Source organism: Marmota marmota, unplaced genomic scaffold (genome assembly GCF_001458135.2).
Source record: "Marmota marmota marmota unplaced genomic scaffold, marMar, whole genome shotgun sequence".
In the NCBI taxonomy this organism is placed as follows: Eukaryota; Metazoa; Chordata; class Mammalia; order Rodentia; family Sciuridae; genus Marmota; species Marmota marmota.
The window spans coordinates 40,923,170-40,945,377 of record NW_026000093.1 but is presented as its reverse complement, the minus strand read 5'-3'; the positions used below and the strand labels follow the sequence as shown (position 1 = coordinate 40,945,377).

Below are 22,208 nucleotides of genomic sequence, written 5' to 3'. Positions count from 1 at the left end.
AGGGTCTACATTTTCAGGGTAGTTAAATTTTTAATAACCATTTTTTCCCCTGATTATTAGTGATATTTATGTTCAACATAGAAAAACTTTAAAAATAAAGAAAAAGATGAAGTAAATCAGGATCATCCATAATCCCTAAAGATAATAGAATTATTAGATTGTAGTGAAATGAATACATTTTTTATTTCCTCGTTTTTAAATTTAATTTAAATTTTTGGCAGTCCAGTGTTATAACAGGCAGCAGTGCTGCTTTATAGGCCATTTGGAAAATTTATGTCACATCTTAAAGTTGTTTAATCATGACATGTCTCTGGCTGAAAGTTATAATTTCTCAAATATAAAACCTCAAGGAGAAAATGAAAAATTATTCTGAACAGAAGACAATGTGAACAGAGTTTGGATTTTTATTTGGTCTCTTTTGGAGAAATAAGTAATATATTATTTTCTTCAGGTGTATTGCACCAGGTCACAATAAAACTTAGAACACCAAAGAGGCAGCAGGGTGAGGCCTTTGAATGAAGGATCATAAACATTCTTGAGCTTTTTCTACTTGAGGAATCTTATGTATTTGCAGCTTTTTTCTTTTTTTGGTGTGTGTGTGTGTGTGTGTGTGTATGTGTATGCGCGCACATACTAGGGACTGAACTCAGGGGCACTCAACCACTGAGCCACATCCCCAGTCCTGTTTTGAATTTTATTTAGAGACAGGGTCTCAGAATTGCTTAGTGCCTCACTTTTGCTGAGGCTGGCTTTGAACTCACGATCCTCCTGCCTCAGCCTCCTGAGCTGCTGGCATTACAGGCATGTCCAACCACCCGGCTGGCTGTATTTGCAGATTTGAATAAGAACAATTAATGTTTTTTAACCTAGTTATCCTGGCATTTGCCAAAATGTATCTTCCACACCCATATAATAAGAGTGAAAACTATTTTAAAAACCAAATCCAAACAAAATAATCCCCAAAGTTGAAAAAGACTTCTTGACTATCTTTTAAGACTCTGAAGAAAGTTATAATAGAGGAAAGCAGTTAAATGAAATTGCAGAGAGCTCCTTGGGAGATGTCAGCCTACAAGTTGCTAAGGATAGGGGAATCATGAAGCTTCTGGAAGACCGGGCTGTTCCACAGAGGGGAACTGGCCTGTAGGAATCCCGTTTTACTAGGTTTGCAACTGGATATCATCCAGTGATTCTTACTGGTTTGGAAAAAGATGGTTTTAAGACTGGCGAATAACCACGTTTATCTGCGGTTTGTTCACAGGAGTGTGAGTAGAGAACAGCAAGATGTCTCCGGTGCTCCTTCGCTCGCTGTGTCTTCTTACACTTTATTTGGTAAGAGAAGAGGGTGTTCTTCTCTGCTTGTTTACTGGAATATTTTCTGTTATCCTTCTACCTCATACTAGAGAAAGAATGGTTATCATCACTTCAAAAGGCGTCCTATCAAAATCAACTTGCTATAGAATGGACACAGTGTTCTGATGTGACAATTCCAATGAAGTGGTTACAATCATGTCTGTCCTTTATCTGGAGGAGGCACTTTCTCCTCTGCCTGAGTGCTAGTATTGGGTTTTAGAAGCTAAGTCTAAAACTAATCTATTATAGTGACACATGTCTAAATCTGTATTCCTTAATCCTGACTTTTTTTTTTTCACTTTGATCATGAATGACCATCACCAAAACATATCAAGAAAATCATTCCCTCTATTTTCAACTCTTCTTTGCTCTGTATTTTTCTTTTTTCTTCTAATAGAAGTTCTGGAGTTCTCTGGTGCAGTTGTTGTTAGCCATTTGTTGAGCTAATCCATGGACTGGTCGGTTTCTAGAGCTTGGAACCAAGGGAGGGGGGGTGGTTAGAGTCCTGCCCTTGACCTTGGCGAGAGAGTGGGAGCCATTCTTATTTTACCCATGAGGCTCCTGAGGTTCACAAAGTTTGCCCAAAAGTTCATTGTATTATGAAGCAAGGTTATAGGGACACATCTGTTTTTTCCCCTTAGAAAGAAACTTTAGATCCACACACCTCAAATCTTGCTTCCTTTCTTCTGGGATTCCAAAATAATACACCAAATTTGAAGTCCCAGAAAGTCCCTTAAAGCTCACACAGCTCAACATCTTAGTGGAGTGAAATAGTCCAACTTGCCAAACCATCTGAACTTCCTCCAGGGGAAAAAAAAAACAGCTCAAACTTGGAGCCATGTGCGTCCTCACAGTCTGGTTGCTCAAGGCTTGTCCCAGGATTGTATCAAGGGCTGGGACAAACATCCCCATTGGACTTCACTATCCTTCCTACTCTCTCATTTGACTTTCTATCTACATGACTTTATGGTGGCGGTAAAGTCAGACCTGGTTCAAACTTGTTGCTACCACTTATCGCTAGTAGGAACTTGAATGAATTATGTTGGATTTGGACCTCAGTTTTCTGCCCTTTGAAATGGCTTGAATGACAGTACTTGCCTTGTGGGATATTGTTGCAGTTAAATAAAATGCACTTATAAAGCTCTTGGGTCAGTGACTCACAGTCTAAGAGCTCAATAAATATTAGCTGTTAGTGTCGCTATAGCATTTTAAATGTTCAGTGTCTACAGCCATATGGACCCTGACTTCCATGAAAGGACTGTATAGTGATCTTTGCAACAAACTCGGCACCTAGCACAGTACCAGAAGCAGTAGAAATACATGATTATGGACTTATATTAAGAAGCAACAGTGAGATTCAAGAGAGAAGATTCTAACACATTTCTTGGCTATCAGTGAGCTCATTTGCTTCTTGTCTGAGAAGGGGACATGCTTTTTTCTTGCTGGATGAAGGTGTCCTTTCACTACTTTCTACCACACCATCCTTCCCAGTTCTTCTGGTGTGGCCTGATGACTCATAGCATGCACATGTATTTTGAAATCTTTATAGCCCCAATAGTCATATTAATGGGCAGGAAGAAAGATTTGTTGCCCCGATACAAGGATGCAACTTTGAACCCTGGAACTGTGACCCAGCCCTCCTTTCTGGTGGGTGGGACAGCTCATCCCCATAGGGATATGGAGCCTTGTTAGTGAGGTTTGCTAGCTAAGGTAGTTTCACTGGTGTGAGCAGCTCAAAGGCTGTCTGCTGGCTGGAGTGAGCACAGAGCTGATGGTGGTGGGTTGCTGTTGAGCAGTAGCTCCACGGAAAGTACTGCCTGCATCCTGGAGCCACCAGGGTGGCACCTGGACATCAGTACCAGCTCTTGTGTCCCCACCTTCCAAGCAGTTAATGACAGTAGACAAGAAGTGGAGAAGCGGTGGAAAGAAGGCTGAGCCCCCAAAGGAAAAAAACTTATTAAGAACTAGATGGCTAGAAGTCTGTAAAGTTACTGAGTAAGTGTGCTTTTAGCTGCAAGTAACAGGGAATTTGACTCTAGAACTTCTTGAATAAATAGGGGTTTGGTTTCCTCAGATAATAAGAAACCCGAAGTGGTTAATCCAGGGCGGGTGGTAGGTGCAGCAGTTTCATGAAGTTATCAGTGACTCGGGCTTCTTTCTCTTTGCTCCAGTATCTTTTGATCTGGTTTGTGCCCTTGTGGATCCTGGTGGCTGTCCTGGCTGCAGACATGAGGTCCACCAAATCAGCAGGAGCCACAGGGAAGGGCTGTGACACCCACATCTTTCCTCCTCCGTCAGAGTATAAAATGCAGAATTCCCTCTTATTTCACAAACCAGAAGTGGTTGACTTGGCCACCATTATGGCTGCAACAGAATCTGAAAGACATGCAACTTGACTTCCAGTTGGTGGAATACAGCAAAAGAGAGGGGTTGGTAATGACCAAGGATAGCAAACCCAAAGATCTGCCACAACTCAGAAGAGCAAGTTTAACAGTCTTCTGTTTTTGTGTGTTGCTGTTTTTTTTTTTTTAAATCATACTACTAATACCAACTAGTTATGATTCAACAAACTGAGGGATTATATGTAGGACTTTGCTCATATTCTGATTATTTTAGGTGATCCTCAGTGGGCAGCAGTTTCCATGACAAGAGTGTGCTTGCTCTCCCTAAAGTAGAAAACACATTCTCTTCACCCCACCCAGTTCTCCCTTTTTTGATTTTTACTTGTCTAGTTTCAAAAATTGGCTTGTCATTCATGCTTCTGATTTTAACCTAACCTATGTCCTATTTCCACCAAAAATGGGAGACGCAAAGAGCCACCCGGGAAGGAGGGGAGGTCAGCATCCCATATGGGACACCAAGTCCCTGGTCCTAGAGGGTGTCCCCACCACCTGGGTGGCTGGCTGGCTGTCCCTTCCTCTATATCCCTGCTCCACTCTGCCTGGCATCTCCCTTCGGTAAGCTGTCATGGTGAGGAATACTGTGCTGGCAGGGCTGCCCCTGAAGGCTCCCCATTCTCCAGGATGAAAGTCACAACTTCTGGCACATCGCCATTATAGCTGGCTTTCCATTCAGGCTGCTTTTGTGTCCTCTGGTGGGCAGTGGCACATAGTAGCTAAGAGAGCCTGTCTCAGAATTAAAGGTTTAAATTCTGCTTCTAGCCATGAACTGGGCAAATTGCTTCTCTTCCTCTTGAGTTTATCTCCTGTAAAAACGGGTAATGGTAGAGTTTATTCTGGTAGAGTAAATCCTGTCACCAGGATTAAATGTACCTATGACAGAGCCCCACATATACTAACTTAGCAAATATGAACTCTTACTGTCACAGCTGGTCTGGGTTTGTTTAAGGTCTTTAGATTTTAGAATCATTGTGAGGTCACTGCTTATAGTAAATATTTTGTGATTTTATTTTTCTAAATGAATATAAGGTACAACCCAATGTTAAAGTAGTAAGCTTTTAAAAAGTTTCAGTACAATTTCAGATTCAAATTGGACTAAAATTAACTTCATGCCAAGTAAGCCTGTGCTTCACACATCCACATATTTTCTTCCCTTATAGAATCAGTTGGCCTTAAGGTGACTATAAACTCTAGAATGCTGGGAATCTGCCATGGATGGCCTCATAAAATAGGAGTGGAGGGAAGTGTAAAACCCTATAGAATTTAGAAGGCTGAGCAGTATTGTGGGAGAACTTGAGCTTTGGCTCGGACATATCTGTCCATCACTTATATGTGTCACTCTGGGCTCAACTCCTCTCAGCCTCATTGGTAACAGGGGATGTTAATATTCTCCCCTTGAGCAACTGCAGAGATGGTTAAACAGCAAGAGCAATACCAAGCTCACAGCAAAGTGCTTTGACAGGGTGGTCCCTTAGCCAATATTAGATTGTTTTCTGCCTGTTTTGGCCAGATTTCACATTGTTTTTATCTATGTTAGAATCCCATGATTCATATTACTGCTTCTGAAATCCCTAATAAAGTCAGCCAGGGACACATGCTCATACGTTCATCATAGATGCTGATTTTTCTCTTTCTTTGTTAACAGACAATTGGATATGGCCTGGAGGGGAAGTTTAGTGGACCCCTGAAGCCCATGACATTTTCCATTTTTGAAGGTCAAGAGCCGAGTCAAGTCATATTCCAGGTAAAGTCTTCCCTAGATCACAGTCGTTTTGTTTTCTCATGTTCTCGCAGTGGAATTTCTTTTTTCTTTTTTGCTCCCTTCTCTACTGTACAGCAGGAAATAAAATAGAGGCTGGCAAATTTCATCAGTAATGATTTCAGAAGCCTAATTAAACAGATGAGTGGCTGCAGTATGTATGAGTCGTACTGACTTCCTCAATCATCTCTGGGGTCAGTGCTCTGTCCCTCTTGCTGAGAGCTTGGTATCTGTGGGCTCCACCCCTCCTCTGGAGTGGGAGTGGCACCAGTCTCCGGAAAAGGCATTGTCTGCCCAGGGAGCTCCCTGATTGAAGTGTTGGAAGGTGGGGCTCTGTGTGGCCAAGGCCTACTTTTTCTTTCCTGCCTTCTCTGAGCCCAGGACTGGGCACTTGGATATGGACTGGGAGGTGGTTCTATCATTTGGTTAGGTAACTGTGAAATGCATCAGACTGAGGGGTGCCCTGCAGGTGGAGTGGAGACTTTAGCTATTAAGGGCACTGAAATAGTCCTGGAAATGTAACAAGAGAAGGAGAAACTCATACTACTGCTTTGCCGGGACATTCCCTTGGAGGCTGCTTGGTTGGAGGTGCTTCAGTGAGTCCCTGGGGGTGGGCGGGGCAGGGCTCATACCCACTCCCCACCCATGCATCAGAGAAGCAACCCAAGGTTACTGAATGACTTCTGAACTACATGCCTTCCATTAACTACTGAACATTGTTGGACGGGTTCCTGTCCAGAGTGAAGGCTCAAAGCTGTTTCATTTCCCTTTCTCTCATTTGGAGCCAGATTAGTACACAGGAGCCCGGGGTCTGCGTCCCCTGGCAGGGATGTACCTGTGTGCTGGGAACTGAGCTGAGCAGGGTTTTCCTGACCTCTCAGGACAGGGAAGCCCAGCACTGAGCAAGTAAGGATGCCTTGAGGGCTGGAGGCTGGCAGGAATCAACTTGAAGCGGCAGGGAGGGACGGTGTTCAGCAGAGACACAGCAGGGACAGCTGAACTTGCCATGGGAGAGGCAGAGCAGCAGCAAGCAAGGACTGGCCGAAGGCCACATGACTGGGGAGGAGAGAACCAGGAGAAGGTGGGGCTGGGGCTTCAGAGACAGGAAAGCCCTGCCTCCAGAGGTGCTGAGGGAGTCCCCCAAAAGGAAAGTGTTTGAATCCAGGTTGTATTCAGAAAAAACCCCTCTGGCTGCAAACGGGGCATGGGGAACTGGTTAGGAGTCTCTTGCAGGGTCTCTCACAAGAGTTGAATTCTTCATTTTCTCGCTTTCTCTGCCCTGCCAGGGAGTACTTGGTCATCTGTTCTCTGACATTTTTTATTCATTTGTAACTCATGTTTCATAGGCCGATAAGAATTTTGTGTGCTAGGCAAACATTCACTTTCTTTGATTACCCACGAATGGAGTGCCTAAGGTGTACCAGGCACTATGCCAGGTGCTGGGGATACCAACACTACCCCTGGCTCAGTGAGCTCACTAGTTGGAAGGTAAAAACTGACAAGCAGATCAGCGCATGCACCAGATTCCCATGGAGTCTAGCGGGTGGTCAAAGTGCTGGTGAAGAAAGAGACTGATTTTTATTTAAACTGACAGTTGTACATATTCATCATATACAACATGGTTTTTGAAATACATATGCACTGTGGAATAGATAAATGAGCTAATTAACATGTGTCAAATTATTTTTTTTTTTTTTGGTGATTAAAAACACTCGAAAGGTAAGAGTAACCAGTTTTAACTGAGGATGGTGGTGGGATAAACAGACATGGTTTTCTCAAGCCCTGGACTGAGTACTGAAGGATGAGCGGGTGTTCATGAACAGGAGGCAGGCACTGAGTGCAGCAGGGAAAAGCACAGGGGTGTGCATTTAGCAAGAAAATGACAGATGACAGGTGGTGCAGTGTTGAGGGTAGGAGGCGGGTGTGTCGGGTTGGCACACCTGCTGAGGTCTGCATGGGCTGGATTGACCTCTGACCTCCTGTGTAGGTGCTGTGTGCCACCGAAGTTGCAATGCTGAGTGCTCTAAATAGATTTGTGCTTGTGCGAGCTAATCTGGGACCACAGGGAACATGGGTTGAAGGGAGTGAGCCTAGAGGCATGGAGGGTCTTAGGGGACTATTTGCAATAGTGCTGTGAGGGGTGAGAGGGCCTTGTTTAATGAAGGGCAAAGGGGGTACTGTGGTCTGTCCTCTCAAATTCATATGTTGAAACCTAACCGTCCCAGCAGTAGTATTAAGACTTGGGACCTAAGGAGGTAATTAGACCATGAGTGCAGAACCATCATGAATATGATCAGTGCCCTTTATTAAAAAAGGCTTGAGGGAACCTGTTTGTCCTCTCTGCCATGTGAGGACTCGTAGAAGGTGTTATCTATGAGGAACAGGCCTATTGGCACAAATCTGCTGGTGACTTGACCTTGGAATTCCCAGTCCCCAGAACTATGGGCAATAAATTTCTGTTGTGTTTAAGTTACCCATTCTAAGATATGTTGTAGCAGCTTTAATGGAGTACGATAGGGAGACTGGAAGGCAGGAAGACAGAAGCTATGTGAAGGAAGTCATTTGTACTAGAATCTGTCACTGAATGGGTGCAGGAGGTGAAGGGATGGGCTGCTTAGGATAACCCTTAGGTCTCTGACTTGCGTAGTTATTGGCTTATGCTGTGTGTGCAAGAAGGAGGAAGGAAATGGAGAAGAGCAACGGGTTTATGGAAAAGGAAGCCAGGTGGTCTGGACAGGTGATTGGAGCATCCTGATCAAGTGCTTGTATGTGACGCGAAAGCCCATCCTTTGTGAGTTATCTCAGTTGCTTGTTGGGGTCAACGAGATGCTAAACAAAGCTATTTGGAGATGTGACAAACAAGAGCAAACAAACCAACAATGATAACAAAAATGTGAGGAAGAAGCCAAGTGTACATGGGAAATTGGTTTCTGATACTTGTCCTCAGTATATGAGACGATAAGGAACAGTGGGAACTACAGTCATCTGGGAGTGCAGAGAAAGGGGACAGGCTCAATTCAGCTCCAGACAATTTTCACAAGTCAGAATTCAGGTACTGACATGCCAGATTTATCAATTTTTCTTCAAAATTCAGAAGTTTTTCTATTTATGTAAAATTCTCTGGCTTAGAAATACCAGCATACTGCCAGCCTGTAAACATCATTCCTTAGGCTGCTTCACTGCTGTTTGGTTCTTTTTCTATTAGCCATGTTTTCAATGTTAATTCGAGTTGTATCATTTCCAATGTTCATACAAGTTGTATCCTATATCAGAACTTTATTTGAATGACTGAATAATATTCGATTGCATGGATGTACTGCATTTTGTGTATTTATGTATTAAATAATGGACATTCGGGCTGTTTTCACTTAGGGCGGTAATGAAAAATGTTGCTATGGACGTTCATGTTCAACTTTCTGAGAAAACAATGTTTTCTACTCTTGGTCACACACACAGTAGTGAAATGATTGGGACATAATTCTATGTTTAACTTTTTGAGGAAGTACGAAACTGTTCTTAAGAAACATTTATATTTCTACCGGCATTGTATGAAAGTTCCAATTTCTACACGTTCTCAACATTGGCTTTATCTGTCTTTTTAAAACTATAGCTATCCACATGTTTGTGAAGTGATATTGCTTTGTAGATTTGGATTGTATTTCCCTAATGACTAATGGTGTTGAGTGTCTTTTCATAAGGTTATTGGTTCTCTGTGTCTTCTTTAGTGAAATGTCTATTTGAATCATTTGCCTACTTAGTTGTATCATTTTGTCTTTTTGTTGTTGTAGGAGTTCTTTGTATATTCTGAGAATCTGTATACAAGTCTTCCCCTCTTAGATATGTTTTGCAAATATTTTCTCACATTCTGTAGTTTAATTTTTTGTTTTAAACCTCCTACTCTTTCTCCTTTTGTGCAATTCTGGGGATCAAACTCAGGTCCTTAAATACCCTCTACTTCTAAGCCATGCCCCTAACCCTAATTTTTTACTTTATTGATAGTGTCCTTTGAAACACAAAATGCATTTAATTTTGATGAAGTCACATTTTTTTTTATTTTTGTTTGTGTTTTTGAGATCAGATCTTAGAAAACTTTGCCTCATTCAGGGCCATGAAGATTTATATATTCTTCTTAGTGTTTTACAGTTTCATATTTAGGGTCTTTGAAGCATTTCGATTAAGTTTTTGTGTATGTTATGGGATAGGGATACAATTTCATTCTTCTGCATGAGGATATCCAATTGTTTCAGTACCATTGGTTGAAAATACGATTCTCATGAATTGTAATGCATTCTATTGTTATATATAACAAATTAAAATTGAAAAAAAAATAAGATTTTTCCCCCATTGACTATCTCACCCCCCTCGGCTGATCACAGTTGTAAAGTTTTGTTTCTGGACTCCCATTTATTGCATTGATCTATTTGTCTGCCTTAAATACCACAGTATCTTGTACGGTAGCTTTATATTATATTTGGAAATCAGGTAGCGTTAAGTTCTACAACTTTGATTTTTTTTTTTTTTTTTTTAATCTTCAGGGTTGTTTTGTCTATTCTGGGTCCCTTGCATTTGTACATGAATGTTAGGATCAACCTGTCAATTCTACAAACAAAGCAGCTATAATTTTGATAGGAATTGTGCTGAATCCCCAGGTCAACTTGGGCAGTATTGCCATCTTTACAACATTAAAACTTCCAATATGTCAACATGGGATGTATTCTATTTGCTTAGATCTTTTAATTTTCAACAATATTTTCTTGTTTTCACTTTACAAGCAAATTTACAATTTGTCTTTCATTACATTGATTCTGATGCCACTCTTTTTTTATCCTATTTTAAATGGCATTTAAGAAGTATTGTCAGGTTGCTCTTTAGTAGTGTGTTAAAGAGATAATTGACTTTTATATATAGATCCTTTAACTTACACCATTACAGGATTTACAGAATTTGTTTTAGCTATTATCTGTAAGAGTCCCCCACCTACGCAGTTAGGATTTTCCATAGATAAGATTATGTCTTCTGTGAACAGCAAGTTTTATTTTTTTCTTTCTAATCTAGATGCATTTTCTTTCTTGCTAATTCCCCTTGCTGGAACCTCCAGCACAATGTTAAATTGACATGGAAAGATTGAACCTTCTTGCTAGTTCTTAATCTTACGGGTAAGGCTTTTAGTATTTCACTATTAAGTAGGATGTTAGCCAGGAGTTTTTTTTTTTAGATGACCTCTATCTTCTATTCCTAGTATATTGTGTATTGAATATATTTTTAATGAAAGGACGTTGGATTTTATCAAATGATTTTCCGCCTCTTTGGAGATATTTGTCTGGGTTTTGTCTTTTAGTCTATTAATACAAAGAATTATATTGGTTGATTTTCATATACTGAGCCAGCCATCCACCTGGTTATTATATATTATCCTTTTTCATATTGCTGGATTCAGTTTGCTAGAATTTTATTTAAAAATTTGGTGTCTACATCGAGGAAAGAAAATTTCAGACCAATATCCCTGATGAACATAGATGCAAAAATTCTTAATAAAATACTGATAAGTTGCATACAAAAATGCATTAAAAAAGATAGTGCCCCATGATTAAGTGGAGTTCAACATATGAAAATCAATGAATGTAATACATCCCATCAATAGACTTAAAGACAAGAATCAGATGGTTCCCAAAATAGATTCAGAAAAAGCATTTGGCAAAATACATCATCCATTCATGTTCAAAACACCAGAAAAACTAGGGATAGAAGGAATATACCTAACATTGTAAAAGCTATAAATACTAAACCTAATGTTAACATCTTTCTAAATGGAGAAAAGTTGAAAGCATTCCCTATAAGAACTCAGACAGGGATGCCTTCTCTTATCACTTCTCTTCGACATAGTCCTGGAAACTCTAGCCAGAGCAATTAGAAGAAAGAAATTAAAGGGATTATGAATAGGAAACGAACTCAAACTCAAACTACCTCTATTTGCTGACAACATGATTCTATATTTAGAAGACTCAAAAAAACTCCACCAGAAAACTTCTAGAATTCACAAATGAATTTAGCAAATTAGCAGGATATAAAATTAACACACACAAATCAATTGCATTCCTATACATTAATATGAATCAAATGAAAGAGAAATTAGGAAAACTATCCCACTCACAATAGCCTGGAAAAAATATTTGGGAATCAATCTAGCAAAAGAGGCGAAAGACATCTACAATGAAAACTACAGAACTCTAAAGAAAGAAATTGAAGAAGACCTTAGAATGTGGAAAGATCTCCTGTGTTCTTAGATAGACTGGCTATTTTGACAGTATTAATTCTTACTACCAAAAGTGCTATACAGATTTAATGCAATTCCTATTAAGGTTCTGATGATGGTCTTCATAGAAATAGAAAAAGCAGTCATGAAACTTACTTGGAAAAATAAGAGGCCCAGAATAGCCAAAGCAATCCTTCTTGAGAAAAGTTGAAACAGGAGGCATCACAATACCAGACCTTAAATTATACTACAGAAATATAGTAACAAAACGGCATAGTATTGGCACCAAAACGGACCTAAAGACCAATGGTATAGAATAGAAGACAGGGGGAAAACCCACATAAAAAAAGTTATCCTATACTAGGCAAAAGTGCCATAAACATACATTGGAGAACAAATGGTGCTAGTAAATCTGGAAATCCATATGTAACAACGTGAAATCAGACCCCTATCTTTCACCTTGCATGAAACTTAAAGTAGATCAAGGACCTATGCATTAGAGACCCTTAGGAACCAAATTCCTCAACAAAACTCCCAAAGTGCAAGAAGTAAAATCAAGAATTAATAAATGGGAAAATAGCAAACCAAAAGGCTTCTTCACAGCAAAAGAAACAATCAAGAACGTGAAGAGAGAGCCTACAGAATGGGAGAAAATCTTTGCCACCTGCACCTTAGAGCATTAATCTCAAGGATATATAAAGAACTAAAAAATTTAACACCAAAAAACAAATAACCCAATCAATAAATGGACTAAGGAATAGACACTTCATAGAAAAATATGATCAGTTAATATATGAAAAATGTTTAACATCTTTAGCAATTAAAGAAATGCAAATTAAATCTACAGTGAGATTCCATCTCCAGTCAGAATGGCAATTATCATGAGTCCAAGTAACAATAAATGTTGGCGAGGATATGGGGAAAAGGATACATTCATACATTTCTGGTGGGACTGCAAATTGGTACAACTGCTCGGGAAAGCAGTATGGAGATTCCTCAGAAAATTGGGAATGGAACCACCATTTGACTCAGTTATCCTATTCCTCAGCATATTACCAAAGGACTTAGGCATACTACAGTGATGTGGTCAATATTTATGTAGCAGTTTAATTCACAATAGCTAAGCTATAAAACCAACTTAGATGCCCTTCAACAGATGAACCACATTTTCTTTATCCATTCATGTACACAATGGAATATTACTCAGCTTTAAAGAAGAATGAAATTATGGCATTTGCCAGTAAATGGATGGAACAGGAGACTATCATGCCAAATGAAATAAGCCAATCTCCCCAAATCCAAAGGCTGAATGTCTTCTGATATGTGGATGCTGACTCATAATAGGCTGGGAGGGAAGGAGTGGAGGTTTACCAGATTCAACAGGGATAGTGGAGGGTGGGGGGGAGAGATGGAGGAGGTTGGGAATTGGAAAGGCAATAGAATGATTGGACATAACATTTCTATGTTCATATATGAAGGTTTGGTATACTGGTTCTGTTCTTGTTTTCATTTATCTCAAAGTGTTTTCTTTGTATTTCTTCTTAGACCTGTTGATTATTAGAACATATTATTTTCATGACCAGTGTAACTCCACATTATGTACAACTACAAAAATGGGAAGTTATACTCTACGTATATAAAATATGTCAAAATACATTCTACTGTCATGTATAACTTAAAGGAACAAATAAAAAATTTAGTGTTTATATTCATAAGAATACTGAAGTTTTCTTGGGTTGTCTTTTTCCAGTTTGGATATTAGGATAATACTGGACTGAGTTAGGAAATGTTTCTTTTCTGGTTTTTGGAAGAATTTGTGAAGGTTTAGTGTTACTTTTTACTTGTTAGGTATGATTCACCAGTGAAAGCTTCTGATGTAGTCTTGTCTTTGTGAAAATTTTTGATTACTAATTCATCCTCTTTTTCTGTTCATTAAAAAGAACAAGATTTCTTCATTGATTATTAGAACATATTATTTTCACATATTTGTGAATTCCTCATTTCATTCTATTATTGATTTCTGATTTCATTGCATTGTGTAAGAGACCATACTTTGACTTCAATCCTTTTAAATTTGAGACTTGTTTGTGGTCTAACATAAGATCTACTCTGGAGAATATGCAATATAATCAGCCTTTAGTGGATGAAATATTCTGTAGGTATCTTTTAGCGTCCAGTTGGCTTATAGTTCAAGTCTTCTATTTCTTGTTTTATTTAATTCTATACCTTATTACAAATGAAAATTTGAAATCCTCAATGATTACTCTTGAATCAACGGTCTTTCATGTTTTAGGGGGTGTGTGTAGGCACATATGTTCATAATCATTGACTTTTTTCTGATATAGTGACCCTGTGTCATTGGTGAACGTCATATTTTTCCCTCCACATCTTTTTATTGGGGCATTCTAGTTGTACATAATGATAGGATTTGTTGTTACATATTAGTACACGTACATACTATAACAATATAATTTGACCCATATCATTCCCAGCAGTTCCCCCTTGAATATCATTTTTAAAATCTATTTTGTCTGATAGTAGGTAGTATAGCTTGATTTTTATTCTTATTTTGAACAATAGTTTTGTTGGATTTATAAACCTTACTTGGCAGTCTTCCTCTTGAAGCACTTAGACTATGTCCATGCACTGCCTTCTTGCCTTAATGAGAAACTCTTAATTTTATTGAGGAACCCCTGTGATGAGTCTACGCACATTTGAGATTTTTTTTCCCTGCTGCTTTCAAGATTTTCTTTCTAATGTTTGATTATGATGGGTCTAGGATTGGGTCTCTTTCAGTTTATCTTACTTGAAGTTTATTGATCTTCTTGGGTATGTAGATTAGTGTTTTCTCCAAATATGGAACGTTTTCCATCATTTCATCTTCAAATGATCTTTCTTCCCCTTTTATGTTTCCTTTCCTCCTAGGACTCTTATTAAGCATGTGTGTTTGCTTGATGGTCTCTGGGGCTCTATTAATTTTATTCTTTTGTCTTTCTGTGCTTCAGGGTAGATAATCTACTTAAGTTTACAGATTCTTCTGTTGGCTCAAAGCTGCTTTCAAGCCCCCTCAAATAGAATTTTCATTTCAGTAAATGAAATTGTCATCTCCAAAAAAATTTTTAAAGAAAATTTCTGTATCTTTATCGACATTCTCTATTTGGTGAGACATTGCTTACATACATTCTTTTTTAATGCTTTTATTAGTACAATATAGTTATGTATAATAGTTGGGTTCATTTTGACATAGTCACACATGTATAAAATTTAATTTGCTCCCTTTCAGGCCCCACGTCCTCTTCTTTCCATCCCCTCTCCCCTCCCCTTTACTTTATTCACTTTCCTTTACTCAGTTGGTCTTCCTTCTATTTATCTACTTATTTTTAATTTCTGCTTTATAGATATGCACAGGACAGGAGTTCACTGTGGTATATTTGTACATGCACATAGCATAATTTTGTCAAATGCATTCCACATTTCTTCCCTTTCTCATCTTTCTTCCTTCCCCTTCTATTTCCTCCTCCTACTCCACGGTCTTCCTCTCTCCATAGGATATCATATCCCCATCCATCCCCCACACCTCCTTTCCCCCTTACTTTGCTCTATCTTCCACAAATGAGAGAAAACATTCAACACCTGATTTTCTGAGTCTCTCTCACTTCAGTTGGCATCGTTCTCTGTTTCCATCCATTCACTAGCAACTGCCCTAATTTCATTCTTATTTATGGCTGAGTAAAAATACATTATGTGTGTGTATGCCACATTTTCTTAATCCATCTATTGAAGGGCACCTGAGCTGGCTCCATAACTTGACTATTGTGAATTGCACTGCTCTAAACAGAAATGTGGCTGTGCTGCTATTGTATGCTATTTTGGTTCTTTTGGGGAAATACCAAGGAATAGGATGGCTGGGTCATCTGGTGCTTTCATTCCTCGTTTTTTTGAGGAATCTCCACACTGCTTTCCAGAGTGGTTGTACTAATTTGCAATCCCACTAACAATGTATGAGTGTACCTTTTATCCCACATCCTTGCCCATTTATGATTTATATTTTTGATGATTGCTGTTCTAACTGGAGTGAGATGAAATCTCAATGTAGTTTTGATGTACATTTTCCTGATTGCTGGAAAGTTGAACATTTTTTTCATGTTTGATCATTTGTATTTCTTTTTCTTTGAGAAGTGTGTGCAGAGTTATTTTGCTCATATTGATTGGGTTATTTGTTCTTCAATGTTAAGATTTTTGAGTTCTTCATATATTCTGGACATTAATCTCCTGTCAGAGGAGTAGCTGGTAGAGATTTTCTCTCATTCTCTGGATATTCTCTCTTCACATTCTTAATTTCTTTTGCTGTGCAGAAGTTTGTAAGTTTGAAGCTATGCCACTTATTGGTTCTTGGTTTTATTTTTTTGAGTATTAGGGGTCTTGTTAAGGAAGTCACTACCTATGGCAATATGTTGGAGTGTTGACCCTCTGTTTTCTTCTAGCAGTTCAAGGTTTCTGGTCTAATTCTGAAGTCTTTGATCAACTTTGACTTGACTTTTATGCAGATAGGTCTAGTTTCATTCTTCTACATGTAAATATTTGGTTTTTCCAGCACCATTTATTTAAAAGGCTATCTTTTCTTCAGCATATATTTTTGGCAAGTGTCAGATACCTGTAACCACGTGGGTCTGCCTGTGTGTCTTCTATTCTGTTGGTCTTCATGTCTATTTTGATGCCAATACCATACTGTTTTTGTTATAGCTCTGTGTTATTACTGAGATCAGATATTGTGATACCTCCAGTATCACTCTTCTTGCTTAAGATTTCTTTGGCTATTCTGGGAACTTTGTTTTTCCAAATTTTAGGGACTTTTCCCCATAGTTCTGCGAAGAATGTTATTGGTATTTTGAAGGGATTGCATTGGATATGTATAATGCTTTTGGCAGTATGGTAATTTTGACTGTTAATTCTGCATATTCAGGAACATGGAAGGTCTTTCCAAATTTTCTAAGATGGTCTTCAATTTCTTTCTTCAGCATTCTATAGTTTTAATTGTAGAGGTCTTTCACCTCCTTAGTTAGATTAATTCTCAAGTATTTTTAAAATTTTAATGTGAATGCAATAGTTTTCCTGATTTCTTTCTTAGCAGAATCACTATTAGAGTATAGGAAAATTACTAATTTATGAATGTTGACATTATGTCCTACTACTTTGCTGAATTTATTAGCTCTAGAAGTGGAGTTTTTTTGGGGGCCTTCTACATATAGGATCATGTCATCAGCAGATAATTTGACTTTATATCTCTTTAAGTTTTTTCTCTAATTGCTCTGGCTAGAGTTTCAAGAACTATATTGAGTATGAATGGTGAGAGTGGACATCCTTTTGTTGTTCCAGATTTTAGGGGAAATGCTTTCATAATTTTTAGGTTCAGTATGGCTTTGGATTGGTCTCTTTATAATTTCTAGGTGAATTCCCTAATTTCTCCAGCATTCTAGCATAAATGGGTACTGGATTTTATCAAAGGCTTTTTCTGAATCAATTGAAATGATCACATGCTTCTTGTCCTTAATTCCACTTTTGTGGTGAATTACATTTATTGATTGGCATATGTTGAACCAAGCCTGCATCCCTGGGATGAAATCCATTTGATCATGGTATCCTATCTTCTTGATGTGTTTTTGAATCTGGTTTGTGAATATTTTATTAGAATTGATGTGCATCAGGGATATTGATCTGTAGTTCTCATGCTTTCTATTTTGGCTCTTTAAAGATTTTTTTCTTTTAAGTTTTGAACTTATTTAAAAGAAATGATTTTAAGTGTTTAATAAATCCAACATCTGAGTTTTCTTAGGGATTATTTCTATAATTTATCTTTTATATATGGACGTACTTTCTTGTTTACTTATGTCTAATAATTTGCTGAAAATTTGGCATTTTAAATAGTATAATGTAGCAACTCTAGAAATCATATCTCTTCCTTTTTAGAATTGTTATTGCTTGTTTAGTGACTTTCATAAACAAATTCTGTGATGGGTGGCCACTGAAGTCTCTGCTCAGTTAGCATAGCATCCAGTTAATGTCCAGATACAGATTACCTTAGGTGCTTTGCACCAATACATCTCTAATCCTTACCAAGGTCTGCCGCAGCCCGGTGGCTGGGCAAAATAGCCAGGGGGGCGGGGTGAGGTGACGAGCAACTTGTGAAGACTGATACAGCAGGAGTGGGAGCCGTTTATTGTAGGACCGGAGGGGTATATATACATTACACACAGCTTATCTTAATTAACATAAACTAGATACAGCAGTCAATCAATAAGGAATTTCCACACTTAATGGCTCACTGGTGTTACTTCACAAACCACTCCATCTGGCAAAATGCCAGGTGCCATCTTGACTTGTTTACAGACCCTAACAAAGGGCCACTGGTCCATGTTGGGCACACCTTCAACAGTTTGTCATCAGTTTATAACTCTGCCTTACCCTTCAGTCATCTTTGGCTGACTTCTCATGTAGAGCCTCAAAGTCAGCCAAAGATGAGGGAGAGGGCCTTCTCGGGACCTTCCTGGACATGTTCACAGCCCTGCTCATGAATGTGACCTTCTAGATTCCTAGGAACAAATCAGAGATTTTCAATTTTCTATGGATAGCTTTCCTCTCAGCTTTTCCTTTGAAAATTTTAGTTGATTTCTTACTTGCTTCAGTTGTTATCACAGAATCAGGCAGCTACGATGTTAAACAATAGATGATGATTCTTTTCATCAAATGCCCCTGGGGAAAAAAAATCACAGTCAGAAAGCTCTGAGTCAAGTCAAATGAAGACAGGCCCTGTGAGTAAGTGCTTCCAGGGGCTGCCTGACAGGTGAGATGATGAAATTCTCTGTTGGGTTTCAGGGAAGCTCCAAGCCCCTTCTGCCTGCTCTATGGTACTGTAGTTATGAAGTTGCTGATTTTCAAGGGCACTTCAGGTTTTAGGAAAGCACAAAGGGATTAGGCAAGGCAAACTACCACGAAACTTGATTCTTATTGATATTCAAGAGGCTTTTTTTTCCCCTTATAAACATGCCTTGGATTTCACAAGCATTGGTTAATTCCTGTGGTTCTGAGAAAGTTGATATTTATAATATTTGTCAGTGTGCCCACTGCTTTTATGGAGGAGTGGTTTTGTGCCAGCCTTGGTGCCACCTCTTCCACTGATGTCTGCATCTTTTTCTTTAAACACAAATTCAACACTTTTATCTATTAACTAAATAAAATATCAGTAAGAAGATATGCACAAAAATCTCTTTACTCGGTTTGTTTGTGAGTAATATTATGGGTATTCTTGTATTTTTTAAAACTTCCATTTTTTGCCCACTGACATGAATATTTTTGGTACTGTTACAGCCCAGCATGGTTTTACCCTTATGTTTTTCTGATACTTTGCATCATGTCATTCTATTTGTCTTCATAACGAACCTCTTAATGATTAATATTCTATCAAGTTTGTTATAATAATTTCATTCTTTTTTTTACCCTTTAAAGTTTTCAACCTTACCCAGTATCAGAAATAATATTAGTAGTAGTATTCTATATGCTTATACGACAAGTATATAGAATTTATCTTAAGGAATATTTGAAAACAGTAAAGTTTACTATCAAAAGCTACAAATATTTTATTGCTTCAAGTTATTTCTAAGAGCATTATGTGAATTATATTTCCATCAATGTGTTTTATTTACAGCCTTATTAACGCTGGCATGATTATTATAAAATTTATTAATATATAAAATATATTTGGAATTATTAAGGAGGGTAAAAAATATTTTTAAAATTTTATGTAAAGTTTCTATTTTTGTGGTCTTTAAAGGTTATATAGCTATCACATGAATAGTGGCTTTTTTTTATTTCTGAAAAAGAAAAGAGGCCATCTAGCATAGTATTAAGTTGAAGCCACTTACGAATTCCTCCCTGAATATTAACATGTTTCTTAATTTTATCACAAGTTTTAGAAGTACTAAATGACATCTTTTTACTCTAATGCTACCTTTGAAAACGTTTCTCAGATGTAATATTATAGCTTTCAGATATTCCACGAAAAATATCCTTTAACCTCATTAATGCTTTAATAATCTAATAATTATTATTTTAATAAATTAACAATTGATAATTTGTTAAAATACTTGATTTATTATCAATCATTCAAATAATTATCAATTAAATATTAACTAATTCTGCTTTAAAGCATTAATGACTTTTGTCAATGTATGGAATTATATATTATTTTCTGAGGAAAACATATTTTGAATTGTTACATAATTAATGCACAAGCACAATTTTAGACTGATAACTATTAAGGATTTCTTAGTGATTACATGAATGAAAAGTCTGCTTGAAAATGGTGAATTTCTGGAAATTCCACAACATCATTTTTTCTTGCAACCTAATCTGTTTTTGCTTTCTCCCAGTTTAAGGCCAATCCTCCTGCAGTCAGTTTTGAACTAACTGGGGAAACGGACAACATATTTATGATACAATCAGATGGACTTCTCTATTACGTTAGAGCACTGGACAGGGAAACGAGAGCTACTCACCACCTCCAGGTAAACTGAGACCAGATGAAGGGCTCTAACTCTAACCTCTGCAGCACCCTTCATCCTGGGAATCTCACTGGTACCCTCATCCCTCCATCCCGTGACAACTCTTCTGACATTAGTAGCATACTTTGTGAACCTCATATCACCATTTTTTTTTAACCAACTACACCAGAAGTAGTTGGTTGACCAAAGTAACTCAATTTATGTAGCTAAGACCCTCAAATGACCTCCTCATGAAGGCCCTGTTCAGGCACCGGGGCCCAAACCAAGCCAGTGTTGCACTGATGTCTACGTGCAGCTATTGGGTGGGCCCTAGACTCACAGCTTAGTCAGCTTCCATGCTGGGATGGAGCTCCTTTGGCCTTGGAGAAAGCAGAAGGAACTCAGGGTCTCCAAAGACCCTGATCTTTCTCTTTCCACCATAGTGTTCATGGTTGGTATCTGAATACCTAGGACAGAAAGTTAACTGGAAAAAGAGCAAGCCAATAGCCTCCTCTGGGCACCTTCTAAAATGGCTGTGCTTTGGAGGCCACCATAACAGCTCTGTAGGCTCAAAGGGTTCTCCTTTCACCACTTGAAGTCATTTAGAACAGAGTATGTTAGTGCCCAGCACACCCCACTGCTAGAAGGCTTCTGAGATTAGCCAGGCTTAACTAACTGGACCTCTCTTTTAGCAGCTATCAATTTGGGCTTTTGTGGGTTCTTCCTTTCCTATTTTCACCAGGCCACTGTAATTTCCTTCAAATGATTTTTGGACATGTAATGTGATGTCTCATGAAGGTGACTTTATTTTCCTCAAAATCAGATTTCAGCCCTGGATGCCCAAGGAGCTACAGTGGAGGGCCCAGTCCCCATCACCATAGAAGTGAAGGACATCAACGACAACCGACCCATGTTTCTCCAGTCAAAGTATGAAGGCTCAGTAAGGCAGAACTCTCGCCCAGGTAACAGGCAGGAGCCTGGAGATGTTTGTGGAAAGACATAAGGGATCAGGTAGAGGAGGCAGCTAATAGTTGCAGCTGTCATTCATTAAGCACTTACTGACTTATTTAAATTTCACAGTCATCTTTTAGGAGTTGTTTTATTATCCTAGGGTTTCTCATCTGTCCTTGGCACTATTGACTTTGGGGACCGGATAAGTATTTGTTTCTTGGTCAGGGGCTATCCTGTGCATTATAGGATGATTAGTAGCCTCTGTGACATCTACCCACTACATTTCCAGTAACACTCCTTCACCCTAAGCTGTGACGATAAAAATGTTTCTAGACAGTGCCAAATGTCCTGGGGGAGGGGAGCAGAACCACTGCTTTATGGTGAACTTGAAGACACTTTAGAGTTCTAGAACACCCTAGAACAATCTGGAGAAGTGAACCCATTCTCCAATACGCTTACAAGAACCTCCATGATCATAGTCACTGTGGGGTCCCAGTTCCTTTTCTTCTCTTACCTTCATGTCCCAGTGATGGTTCATTTTTTCCCTCTGTGCTCCATTGACCTTCTACCCTTCATTTCCACAGAAGCCCTCCCTAGAGGCATCAGTGCATACAGCAGGCACCAGTGAAGTAACATCCATCAAAAACAGGGCACAAAACAAAGATGAACTTCCAAGTTCTCAGACTCTTGGCCGTGACTCATATCAATTCTACCTTCATGTTAATCTTTTCCTTTTCTCAGTCTTCAGTGCCTACAACTAATAACTTAGGAAGCAAAGTTCCTTCCACTTTATTACATAGAGCAGTTCACAGTCCCTGTCCCATGTCTGAGTTTGCATACTATAGACTGCCATTTAGAATTCTCCATGCCTTAATTTTTTTTCTTTAATAATAAAATCTTCTAGAGAAGTGGTTCTCAAAATTTTTGTACCTGGGACTCTTATATTCTCTTGAATTTTT

General features: G+C 38.5%; 1 protein-coding gene across 1 annotated transcript in view; it reads left to right on the top strand.

Moving 5' to 3' along the window:
* Nucleotides 1-22,208, top strand: part of Cdh17 (cadherin 17) — a 64,379-nt gene that overhangs the window by 9,963 nt on the left and 32,208 nt on the right. The window contains exons 2-5 of the mRNA XM_048782800.1: nt 1,259-1,329; nt 5,395-5,493; nt 20,188-20,322; nt 21,122-21,260. Of these exons, the coding sequence (XP_048638757.1) occupies nt 1,282-1,329; nt 5,395-5,493; nt 20,188-20,322; nt 21,122-21,260 (421 nt within the window). The 5' untranslated portion in view covers nt 1,259-1,281. The remainder of the gene's footprint in view (nt 1-1,258; nt 1,330-5,394; nt 5,494-20,187; nt 20,323-21,121; nt 21,261-22,208) is intronic.